Raw genomic sequence first — 13,289 nt, forward strand, 5'->3', positions numbered from 1 at the left:
TTTTTACTGTAGCGTCTGCATGGCATTTTTCATTTCTATCAAATAAGATAGGAATTAATTGGGTAGGTATTTTTAAAATTATGTATTTGAGTCTGGAATATGTTGAACTGTACTAAATGAACACAACATGAAACTGTACTAACTGAACACAAAATGAAAAATTTTTAGTGACAGCTGATGCAGATTACATAAGTCACTCCAAAAGTAATGCCTCCTATGTATTTTCATGGAAACTACATCAGATACAAAGAGCACAATAATGCTGTTAAATAAATTCTCAGCTACAAAACACTGATTATCAACACAGTCATCATCATTAACTGTGTATTTTTGCCAGCAATGAACAAGAACCTGCATACCATGCTTATAAAGATCTGCCATATTTCACCGTGTTTCACTTCTGCTCTGAGGGTGTCATTGACAGGAAAATGTTGCCCGCTCAGTCTGTCTTTAATTGGCCTGAACAGATAGAATTCAGAAAGTGCCAAATCTGAACTACATGATAGGTATGGTTTTACAGTCCAGCCACAATGGACAATGTGCTCCAGAGTCTTCAAACTGTTATGCAGCCTGGCATTATCATGTTGCAAGATAAAGGTTGTCTTCTTCTCTGGCCTGACTCTGGAGGTTTGAGCCTTCAGCTTAGTCAGTGTCATGATGTAGCAGAGTTGATGGTTTGCCCAGATTCCAGGAAATCCGGAAGAATTACCTCTTTCCTATCCCATAAGACAATGTGCATCCCTCTACCTGCTCAAAACTGCACCTTGTTCTTATTCTTCAATGGGAAATCTGCATGTTGCCATTCCATGGACTGCTGTTTTGACTCTGGCACATAGCAGTGACATCACATCATCCCTGGTAATGATGCAATACAGGAAATGGTCATTTTCAGCCTTGATTTGGGTCAATAAGTCCTGACAAACTTGCATACGATGTTCTTTCTGTTCCTGTGTGAGCATTTGTGGGACTTGCCTGCTGCAAACTTTGCAATATTTCAGTGTTGCCACCATCATTTCCAATGCACTGAAGCTGATATTCAGCTCCATACACAGTTCCCAGTTTGTAATCCACTGATTCACACAGATGAGCTGATCAAGACAGTATTCATCTCGTGGTGATACATCTGTCCGTGGCCACATAGAATGTAACCTGTCTTCCACATCACTGTCACCACTGCTGAAACACACCACCCATTGTCTCACTGTGCTCACAACCATTGTTTGCTCTCCACGATAAACATTCAGCAAGTGTCAGTGAATGTCTGTGAGTGCCACTTTTTCTGCATGGAGGAATTCAGTGACACACATTTGCTTCATACTCATTTCCATGTCAGACGCCATTACATCACACTGCCCTTCTACTGCATCTGCCATGTGGCAACAAGAAGGAGTGGAGCATTGGCAGGAAAGTTCAACATCTACTGCCGTGACACCATCATCCTTCTCTGGCATTATGGGCCAACTTAATAAAATTGGAGACATTACTTTTCGAGCAGCCTTCATAGAAATTCACTATATAATTGAACATTAGATCCATATAGTTGAGTTACTTGCTGTCTAATGTTTGGAGCTAAAAATGTAAAACATGTTGAGAATATCTGTAGGCAGCCAGAGTTGTAACTTTTCTGGGCATTAAAGATTTCTCTGTTGTTCTTGGCTCCTAAATATGTTGGGCATGTTTAAAGTTTTTATACAAGGTGCAGTTAATTTAGTGCATTTAATGGAAACCTGCACAGTACCTGCTGTTTCTACCAGAAATGTCCTGCCAATCACAGTGCTCAACAATACATTCTAAAAAGATTTTTCCATGGCTGCAACACCATGAATAACAATGATAAATAAACTTGAAAGAGTATAATTCCTTCAAAAGGTTTAATTATAAGAGGAGTCTATTTGGGGGAAGAAAATCCAATGTTTCTTTGCTTACTCAAAGTAAGTTTTGTACCTCAGACTATCCTGAATTGTGTTTTGTGTAGATTCACTGGGATTTCTCAAGGTTTCAAGGACCTTTCCTGAATTCTTTTCTGTTTTCCAGAGCTTAAAGGGTTCTACTTCATTATGTCCTCCCAGCCTGAATATGATCCATTACAGATGTATAAGGACATGGATCTAAAAAATTTTAAAGAGCAGTGCATGTTATGTTACAAACCAAGTATCATTTGGTGTTAAATCTTACTCATTGTATAGACCTGTATATATTGGCATGGTTTAGAACCTCTCTTGTTAAATTAAATTTTTAATTATCCCAACTTGCAATTTTGAATTGTGCTGAAGAAACTAGCATGTGATCTGAGAAAAATTACTTTTTTCTTCAAGCTTTTTAGTTGGTTATTTAGCAACATTGCAAACTAGTTTAGCTTCCACCTTCCACAGTGGAAGACTGTTCTTGCTTCTACTGAGAGCATCGGCTCTGAGTTAGGGCTTATCAAAGTGCTTTCCAAAAAAGAACTGTTCTCATGAAATCCCTCACAAAGAATATAGTTACTGACCATGAAAGTAGTGTATGACCAGCTCTTACATATGATTACTGATAATAGCAAATCAGATGAATACTATGAAATTTATTTACTCTTCACCAGGAAGGTCAGCACACAAGAAAGCTTGGGAAGTTCAGTGACCAAGCATGTATGGAAATGTTTTATTAAACTACTTTGTGTAATTTAGACTTTATGGGTATTTTTATCTAGGGGGCAGTACTAGCAGCTGTGTCAAGCCACAAATTCAACTCCTTCTATGGTGACCCCCCTGAAGAGTTGCCAGACTTCTCTGAAGATCCTACCTCCTCAGGTATTGTAACAGAAAGTGTATTTCCTGCAGTCAATCTGTCTTTATTCTTTGCTGACTAGAATACCAAGCATTTAACAATTTCTTATAATTTCATAAAGTTTGATGTTAAGTGAACCCTTAGATGTGAAAGTATGAGTAGTTTTCAGTTATAATCATAGACCATAGCATGGCTTGAATTGGAAGGGACCTTAAAGATCATCTAGTTCCAACCCTCCTGCTGTTGGCAGGGTTTCCACCCTCTAGGTCATCAGACTATGCAGGGCCTGTCCAACTGGGCTCTGGTATTATTTTTGGCATTATGAGCCAGACCCCCTGAATCTTCAATAGCAAAGGGAAGCAATAAATGCTGTTAGCATAGAGCTGTGCATTGGGCAGTACAGCGATACAGCTTCCACCAGTACTTTTGTCCTTGACCCATACCTGTATATTTGAATCATCTGTCAGTCCCTAAATTGGCAGCCCTGACATAAATATGTATCTTAATTTTGCCAAGACATTATGTGTAAAGTCTATAATCCAAAAGTATGGATTTGTCTGTCCTAAAATTAGGAATTAGAATCAAGTTAAATGAACTCTTTAAGAAAATGTAAGGCAATACGACTCTCTCTCTCTCTTATTTTTCTAAACAGCTAAATAATACTGGCAGAATATTTGATCTATTGATGCTTATAAAGCTTACTCTAAGTAAGTGCACTTTTAAGTGCAGAACTTCTTTATTACAGTGAATTCTCTTTCCCAATATTTTCATGAGTGACAAAATTAGTGAGCGACTGCAAATGTTATGTAATGCTTTTCTGCTTTTTTATAGGATCATGTCATTTGAGGAACTACTTCAATGTTATTAATACACAAATTCAGCAATATTTTTGTTGAAACTCTGAAATTTTATTTCTTGCAATTCAAATTTGAGTACTTAAATACAAAGATTTGCATAGAGTTGCTTACTAATCATAACTTTCATCTCAGATTGTGGGTAATTAATGACTCATGACTTAACTTCATGCAGTGAGCTTTTAAATACTAGGAAAGCCTGTAGGTAAAGATCCATATGTGGTTTTAAAGAAAATAAGTTCATTTGACTTCACCCAGAATTTCTTTCAGTGCTTTAATGTTAGTTTCCAGCTACTTCCTCCATTTCAATAGAATGACTACCAACATGTTTAGCAGTAGACTAAAAGCTGCAGTTCCTCTTCCCTGTTTCAGTCTCACATCAACAGGACATGTGTTTTCCTCATAGGGTGATGTAATTGCAGATATTGGTGTACAGCAAAGGTACAGTCTATTTTTGCTGCTCACAGAACACAAGAATCCAGTACATACATACATTCTACAGAATATCTGTGCTGTATCCTTTGTTACCTTGTGTTCACCTCTGAAATAACTGAAGCAGCAGATTGTATTTCTTAGAAAAGTGTTATAATTCTTTAAAATTACATTGATCTCGCTGATGGGAGATCACAGTGATCAGGAAACCATACTTAGTGAGTACTTTCTGTGATAAACAGTGAGCCTTCCAAGAAGAGATATTACAACTTTGAGCTTCAGAAATTGCTAGATATGGAAATCTATGTTGTTTCTTCTTCAGAATTGCAGTAGTGATGTTTTCAAATTTTTCTGTCACACAAAGATAGCAGAGTCTTGTGAAGCTGAAATAGTTCATAAAAATCTGACATTAAACTCTCAATCTGTAGTAGAAACTTGACTGTCTTCAGGTAGTTGAAGTTTCCTTCCTAACATCTCATGATGTTATTTCAGATCGTGGACTCTAATGAATAGCATTTAATATTTTAAGTGTTGCTCCCATAAAATTCCATGGAGCGTATCATTCAAATTAAATGGTTTGTCAGGAATGAGCGAACTCATACTAAGATAAAGATGCAGAAATTTAAATGTGTATTGTTATGTAAATTGTATATCCTACGCTCTTCTACATCTTTTTAAACACAGAAACAGATTTCCGTTTTGATTTCCGTATTAGGGTTTTTTTTTTTGATTGCATAGTAGATAAGGCAGAGAAGACAGAGGTTTTCCTCTCAAATCATATGGTAACTGTTTGTTCTGTGATGGAAGAGACCACATGTATAATTTTCAAGAGTTTCTCAGGCTAAAGAATGAGCATCATCAGAACAAAAACTTCAGATTTTTCTGAATTTTACTTCAACAGTTGCCAAATTTGTTGCAGACCAAGGAAAAAGTGTGGAATTGTTTGAAGTTTTGAGCTGGGAATTTGAGTATAGGACGGCCATTGAGTTCACTCTGGAGTCTTAGGTACATTCAGGATGTTTAGGGTTTTATGCCAACAGTTGGTGAAGCCCATGAAATGAAGGTTTTTCTTATAACTTTGTTTTTCCAGCAACCTTTTTGTTGCCACATTTTCAGATCTACTGAGTCACTATAGGAGTTAAGCCTGTGGATAGCTGCATAATTGAATTCTAGATTAAAACACAGCTTGCCTTTTAGTTAAAAACCTTTCCTCTATAATGCATGCTTTAATTTCTTGGTTTGTGGTATTGGTGTTCTGGTACGTGACTAACTATTTCAGAGTAGCTTATGAAGTTCTTGTAAGGCATTTTATATTGCTGTATTTTGGTATAACCGCACAGAAAGTAGAACACTATATTTGATGCAAGACATACTGACCAAATCATTAACTTAGTGGTTAACTTAGGCTACCAAATAGCACTGTTTCATCACTTCTGAGCATTTACATGCTCTCTGAGCTCTGCAGTAAATGTATAGTATGAGAAACACAGAAGCAGTGCTTTATTATTGTAGAGTAAGCAGGTATTTTAAGTTTGCACTAGTGTTTCTGGCATGTTTCTTCAAATTGCAAGGGAAATGTTTCATATGACATTTCTTTACAAATACTTTTTAACATTTTATGTTATTGCTTCATGTAAATAGTAATGTTCATACCTTTTCTCTTATTAGACTCTTAATCTGACAGGCTGTGTTAATCTGACAGGCTTTCACAGTGGGATCAAACAACAAACATTTGGCCATGTCGTCAGATCAGTTTTAAACATCCATGGAACTAGTTCAGTTCACACGTATTTTTGTGGAATTTACATACTATAAAATATGAGCAGTGTAAACTCTTAGCTTAAGAACTCTGTCTCAGCTGTGTGAGGAAGAAAGATACTATGCAAAATGCATAGTATGCAAATACAACCCCTGATTTTCTAAATATTTGCAAAATTCTGTAATGTTTTAAAGTATATGGGAAAAGGTAATAAATCGTATTCACCCTATAATTTACTGTTACTATTGCTCAACTAGTTGTGCAAGTATAATTGACTGTCGGTGTCAAGATCCTAAGTCAGAGTATGTCCAATACTTCATTATTATTGTCGATTATTCAGTTATTTATCTTTGTTCTGGTGTGTTTAGGTACAAAAATGAAGTATCAGTATTACAAGTCAGCTATTAAAATCAGAAATAAAGTGTGTATATTTCCAAATGTTTCTTGTAATTAAATCACTGAAACTTTCATTAAATTATTTCAGTACAATGCTGCTAAATTCTAATTAGTAAATATAAGCGTGTTAAGTAATTAATAGCAAGTTACACTTCACTGACAGTATGTTATAATAGTTTATGATTTCATTTGCTATGATCCTGTTATTTTAAATCATTTTTGTCCAGGAGTTGTGTTTATTTTAAATAGTGTAACAGTGTTGGAAAAAAAACTGCTATTACAGATGCTTAACACTGAGTATATGTGCTACTCTTCCAATGCCAAGTGCTTGTTTTCCTCCTATCCCACTCTGCAAGTCCCACTTGCTCGACACATGGAAACCATGTTATTAAAAATTAAAAAAAGGAGGTGGGGGAAGTATTGACGGTTTGTTCATACTGTTTTGTGGCTAAAGTAGTATGCTAGGCTGCAGCTTTATAAATTGCTTGTTCTGAAATCTTCATACTGTTTGTTGTTTGTCCAAATGCTGCCTTCCTACTAGGACTTCTAGCAGCAGAAAGTAGGTATCCCTTTGTTTTCCTTTAAAGCATAGCATTCAGCTATAGTGCGTGTCTTTGCATGTTTAAAAATCAGCTTTCTTTCTCTTTTACTATTTTCAGTTTTAATACTGCCTGCTCAAGAAAAATAGCCTTTATGTTGTGCTTAAATCTATCTATAACCTTCAAAATGTAATTAACCTGAAATACTATCATTTTCCAGGGAATTCCGAGTGCTGTAGGTTAGAGGCAGTATTAAAATTAACTGGGATTTTTGTCTAATTGTTTCTGATATTTGCAACACAATTGAAATACAGTTAAATTTTCATTAAATTAATAGAAAATAAAGTTGTTTGGTTTTGCATTTGAATTCCCAAATTAATGATTTCATGGACTAACGACCTTTTTCTCCTGAACACTAAACATAAACTGTAGCATTAGTCCCATATTATTTTCTCGCTGTACCTTTGCATGAAGTTTCTTATCGTTCTGTATTGACAGTGGTATGTGACATATGCATATGCATTCTATACGTATACATGTACAGTGGATTTAAATAACTATACAGTCTGTGTCTTCTTAATGAAGAAATATTACTGAGATGTAGGGCGGATGTTCTGCTGCAAGTTAGCTGCACGCTTTGTGCAGACTGAAAGCACAAGTAATTCTAAACATGCAGTATGTGATAGACAGTAGAACAAGTGTGAAATGTTAAACCTTTAATACAAACCACAAACATTTCAAAACCAACAAATGCAGCATCTGAAAAGATGAGCTATCAAAGTGTTTCGTTTCCTGCACCGTAATAAGGTTCATAGACTAACAGTTCTACCATCCTAGGTCAGGGCAGCAAGGCACATGTCTGTGTCTCCATCTCTGATCAAAGTTGTTGTTTATTTGATTCTTTTGATCTTAGAGATCATGGAGCTTGTTCCTGTACCTCCTACTGCCCTCTCTCAGAATCCCCATCCAATAATATATGAACGAGAGCTCAGTAGATTTTTATATTAAATTTCTGAAACTGTTATTTGTATATAGTTGCAATAAAAAAAGAAGCTGTTGTGTAAAACCTCAGCCTATGATTTGGTTTTGAAATGAGCCACCTTCAGTAAATCTACTGAATAAAAATCAGTGCTGCCCTCTTACTGGTCAGAAGAGTGTTTCCATACATTTTTGTGATGAGGAAGAAAGTACCTAAAGAAGTAGTAGTGAAGGGCACTCATTTGTTAAAGAACTTCTTTGTTTAGTTGCATGTAAGCATGCAGTATGTGAGGTAAGGGTCTGTTCTAACCCGAGGCTGTTACCCATCCCGCTTGTGCCTAGTTTTTGGGAGAGAGAAGCTGGGAAAAGGGATTGGCAACCTTTGTGTAAAGGTCCCAATTACAGAAGGAGAAGAAAGCCAGAGATACATGAACTCGTAGTGCCCCTGTGTGTGCAGAATAAAACAAGGGACTATTTCTTTTCATTTTCTCCAAAGTTTACTTGCCTTTCTTTCCTTCTTTGTATTCCTGAGATATTATTCCCCTCCCTCTCCTCCTCCCCCCTTTTTTTTAAATTATCTTACTTTCTTAACCATACTCTTCCATCGCACCAACTGCTTTTTTTGTATGGTTTCATTATAATCTCCATATAGTCTCTTTCTAGTTCTCTCCCTTTTCCTGATTTTTATGTATATATTAAATATATATGTACATACATACATAAATCATTACTCACTTAAATGCTTCCCAGTAATATTCATAGAATATTAGATAGAATAGATAGAATTAGAATTAAATAGAATTAGATTGAAGGAGAGAGTATTTGTAAAGGTAGAGAGTACCTAAACTTAGCTCTTTGGTTTCAGTACAGGAAGCAAGAAGTCACTGAACACTCGATATCTGAAATTAGATGAGTCCTTGTCTGCCTTTAGGTTTCATTCAACTGTTGTGTATATATGTGAAACATGCATCTCCTACCTTATTTTGAACTATAATATATATGCATACTTCAGCTGTCTTCTGTCCTTACAGAGATGGTTGCTCTGGAATGAGCAGCAAAGAGCAGCGACTTAACAATGTGAAGTTAGAGTCATCTGAGCTCCAGTGATTCATGCAGATGTGGTTTAAAGTAATGAAGAGCATCTTATCCTCAGTTGGCTTTCCATTAACCTAAAGAGTTACATCTGCACAAGTAGTGGATAAGTCCTGTCATTTGTAAAATATTCTTTTCTCGCCTTTAATGAAAACAGGATATGTTTATCATTTGCTTCATAGGACCAAGAGGAAATAGAGGGGTTCTTTCTTGTACACTATTAGCTTCTGTCGGATGCTACTGAGACAAATGTGGCTTTTTATATATAGCATGGGTGTAGAATTTTATAATTATGCTGCTATTGAGCATAAGCATTCATGTATTGCTGAAATAGACAACCTCCCATGTGTGTCTCAGCATGATTTGAAAATCTCAGCAGAAAGACATGCCATCATTTCTGCAACATTTTGATGTTTTTCTTAATTGCCTGCTACGTTAAACATTTAAGCCTTGTAGTTCATTCTAATCAGATGCCAACAGAACAAAGCTAATGGAGGCACAGATTTGTACTGTCATCACTAAAAAGGTAGTTTCAGTATATAAGTCTCACAGGAGTCTTAGTGCAGGAGGAAGGAATCTTTGAATGACTTGTCATGTTCATTTTTTTTTTAATACATGAAGCTTGAATCTCGCACTGCAGAGTTTGTAAGCATGACATCACTTCAGCAGATGAGCTCTGCCAGAATCTCATGATATTTACAAGATCTCTTTTTGTTTTTGAAACTAACTGCACTTGATAATACCAAAAGATTATTTTTTTTAATGAGATACCATCTTGTGTCTTTGTTAGTCTTCCTGAAACCTCAGAATTTCTAGCATTTTTTGTTGTCTTTACTGGATGTACTAGCCTCAGAGCTCTTCGTAAACAAAGTGCCTTCTAAAATGTGTGTGCTTAGAGAGACAGGGTTGTTCTTTATTTTCTTTTCCACTGACTGCACACAAGAAGGCAGCCATGAGATGAAACAGGATAAAGTTGCTCACGTTGACTGTAGATTAAATGGCTTAAGAACATAATTGTGATATATAGGGAAACCACTGATAACAGCCAATCATTGGTTAGTCATTTAAAAGCCACTGTAAAAATCTCCAAAGCATATTTACCTATATATAACATAAAGTAGTTGACATCCTATTCCAAATTAAGAAAGAGAATGAACTGAATAAAAATGAGTAGTTGACATGGGGAACTAAAAATAGTACTGTACAGTTCTACAGATCCAAGGAGGTTGAATCTTGCCAGTGTGACTTTAATAAAACTGTACTATTATTATAATGGTTATTACAACATCTTCTGCAGAGTCATTTTCTGGAACACTAATTGCAGGAGGCTTGGAAAAAGGTCACAATTGTATAGTTCTGTATTTAGAGAAGATCAGGCTTCCTTTCACAAGTTTACAGTGCTCAGAGGAGGGTTTATGACTGAGCAAAATTTAAATAAACATCTAATCATCAGTATTAAATAAAAACAAGATTTCTCCTTTTCCTGACTGTTTTTCAGCAAGATCTAAGTCTTTTTATCTAAACAATCTTTTAGTCAGAGAATTGGGACCACATAAAAAGAAGCCTGTAGTTGTGCTGCCTGTTGCATGAGACAGGAAGTCATTTCTACCCATCATGTCTTCTGGGCCTCAGAAGAACAAACTTTTGGGGGTGTTTGGTGGTGGAGACATATTTCTATTGCAGAAAGTGGAGTCTGTTTCTTAGATCAGTATTTTCAAGAATTTTTTATTATTTTCTTTTTTTGTTTTTTTTTTTCCAATGTTCAAGAGAAGGATTAAAGAACTGCTTTCTATCTCTAAAGATAGTCCTCTAGCAAAATTACCTGTTCCAAGCTGGAATAAGGCTGGAATAGCTAGATCCAAGGACAAGGTAACAGCATTCTATTTTATCAAATCTTCTTCTACTTGTAAATTGATGAACCGTGATGATCTAGCCTCCAGTGATGACCAGCTCTGCCTGAGAACAACAACATCTCTGCAAGCAGAATGCAGTTTAAGACAGATCTGTATCTGAATGATTACCTCCATAAATTAGGGAAGTACCTGTGATGACTTTGAGCACACACTGGACAAAAAAAGGGATCCAAGTTATTGTCTTATATAGCAAATAAGTCTGACAAATACTAGAACTGCCTCAGTGTGCAGAAAAGTACTCAGTCTAAACTCCTGTCTTCTTTTAAGCAGTTTAATATTATCCTTCGGAATTCATTCTATTAACTAAAAAAAATTTAGTGTACTACTAATGACTGCAGAAGTCTATTTTAAGCATTCTGGCTGTACTGTTTCTTTGTCTTTAATGCGAGAACCCATCATTTTCTGCCTTTTGGAGGTGTCAACACAGAGGGAACTGTGAATAGTCTCATCTGTACTTTCTTATGCAGTCTTAGAAAAGTACAGAAAAAGTGAAGTCATATGCATGGCCCAAGATACCATCTCTCATGCACGCTGAGAACACATGTCCAGTTACAGTAGATCTCACAACAGTCTTCTCACAAACACATTTGGTGCGGGTTTTGTTTCTACATCAGTAAGAGAAGAATTTTCTGCTTTTGTCACTGTCATTACAACCTTTCCTTCACAATCATTTGTGTCTGTATCTTTATAGTAATTTGATGGGCAGGATGAGGCTCTTCTGACCTAATTAGCATGGGCAAGCTCAGTGGCAGTAATCAGCATTTTATAGCCAAGTTTACAGAGTCTTTAAAAGGAAGTCAGGTTGATTAATTTCTTTTTTTTTTCTTGGTTTCCTAATATTTATATTTTCTTTCTAATTTTTCACATGTAGAGTCTAACTGGTATAGATTATTTGAAATCTAAGCTTTGGATTGTATAAGTATGTAAGTCTTTCATTCTCTATGCTGATGCTAAAATGGCTGCATTTTCAGTTATGAAAAGAGATGAAATTTTAATTCTGGAGAATTTTTTTGGGGATGAATGTTCCACAGAAATTGTTGTGTTTTATTTAGTATCTTTTATCTGAATGGTATTGTTAGGCCTTTAACTAAGTGTTTATAACAGAGCTAGATGTTCAGAGAGGTGCCTGTAGAAACATTCTGTCACTATTTTAAACAATAATACGCTGTCAGTCCATTACTGTTATGCCATTTGCTCAGGCAAATGTATACCATGATGTGTAAATGTATGACGATGTTGAAAGATACGGTAGCAGATAAACCACAAGACTGTAGGAAACAAACAACAATAAAAAAAACCTACTGAATCTGTAATTTTGAGAGATTAGCAAAGTCACTATCAGAACTTGACATCAAAGTTGTTAAGGATATTCTTGAAAACTTTCTACTACAGCCACCTAGTCAATGCAGTCAGTGGGCACGAAAAGAAACAAGAGCTCAATGTTAAGTGTTCTGCAGTTTCCAGATACTCAAAAGGCTTTTCAGATGCAATATTAGAATGTAACTTTTATTTCCTTCTGAAAGGCCACACTTGTGGAATCTGATTCCATAATAATCACATTCTAGGTTAAATATTACTGTCAAATAAACAATAAGATGGTCCAGAATATTCAGTCATTTGCAAGTGAAAAAAGACAGCATCTAGCATACTTACTGGTTCTGGCTCCAGTTCTTGTGATTATGAGCACTTTCAGGAAGTGTCATGAGACTCTGAAATATCTGTGCGTTTGAATTGTATCTTCTCTCAAGTTTTCCTTAAAGTAGAAACTCCAAATAGATGGAAAGAGCTTTGAGCCTGGAAAGCAAAATTTTGCTAGAAAATAGTCAATTTAAAATCCGAGCTTGGCAAGAACAGAAATAAAAATAAACTCTTATAAGTTGCTTTCTGCTAATCGCATTCTAGAAAGTCAAGCACTATCCTTTAGGCTTGAGAATCTCTTAAGTCCATCAACCTATAATGGATATCCTGAAAATGTTAGAAAGAACTAAGCACAACATCATTTTGTCCTTAGGTAATAAGTTTATTCCATACCCTTGAGGCTTAGTTGTGAGTATCTCTTTGCTCTTACCAGCACCAGGTCCTTGTATTTCCTTTGTACTTTTCCTGCTGTGTCTCCCAGTGTACAAGGTGTAGTACAGATAGAAGAGTAAGGAAGATTCCTTTCAGCTGAACATGATTTTTCACTGTCAAAGATGCAGCAGATTTTTCTCCTCTTTGGCACACCAGATCCAGTGTCCATCAGCTACAATACCTTATTCCTTAAGATGAAGCCACCGCTTTTTTGAGGAACATAACTTGCACTGATAAATCAGCCGCAAAAAAGCAGTGAGACACATCCCATGGCAGAGAATTAAGTCTTACTGCTCATGTCCCATAACTTGCAACCTTGCTGTTCAGTAACAGAGAAGAACCTTAGTGTAAAGTGAAAATAATACAGAGATGGTAGTAATACAAGAAGGATGGTGATAAATATCCAAAAGGTTGTCTATAGGAAAAACTCACCAGTATAGATGCCTTCAGTCTGGCCAGAAAACACTAAGGTAATCTCCACAGAGGAACAGTC

General features: G+C 36.0%; 1 protein-coding gene across 10 annotated transcripts in view; it reads left to right on the top strand.

Moving 5' to 3' along the window:
* Positions 1 to 13,289, top strand: part of CASK (calcium/calmodulin dependent serine protein kinase) — a 184,160-nt gene that overhangs the window by 122,530 nt on the left and 48,341 nt on the right. For 5 of the 10 annotated variants that reach the window (XM_072359465.1, XM_072358867.1, XM_072359128.1 and 2 more), the window contains 2 exons: positions 2,687 to 2,786; positions 6,746 to 6,763. In XM_072359465.1, coding sequence (XP_072215566.1) covers positions 2,687 to 2,786; positions 6,746 to 6,763 — 118 coding nt within the window. Of the gene's footprint in view, positions 1 to 2,686; positions 2,802 to 6,745; positions 6,764 to 13,289 lie in introns of all 10 variants that reach the window. The other 5 variants (XM_072359043.1, XM_072359631.1, XM_072359383.1 and 2 more) reach the window with 2 other exon arrangements.

The sequence above is a fragment of the Excalfactoria chinensis genome, chromosome 1, assembly GCF_039878825.1.
Source record: "Excalfactoria chinensis isolate bCotChi1 chromosome 1, bCotChi1.hap2, whole genome shotgun sequence".
In the NCBI taxonomy this organism is placed as follows: domain Eukaryota; kingdom Metazoa; phylum Chordata; class Aves; order Galliformes; family Phasianidae; genus Excalfactoria; species Excalfactoria chinensis.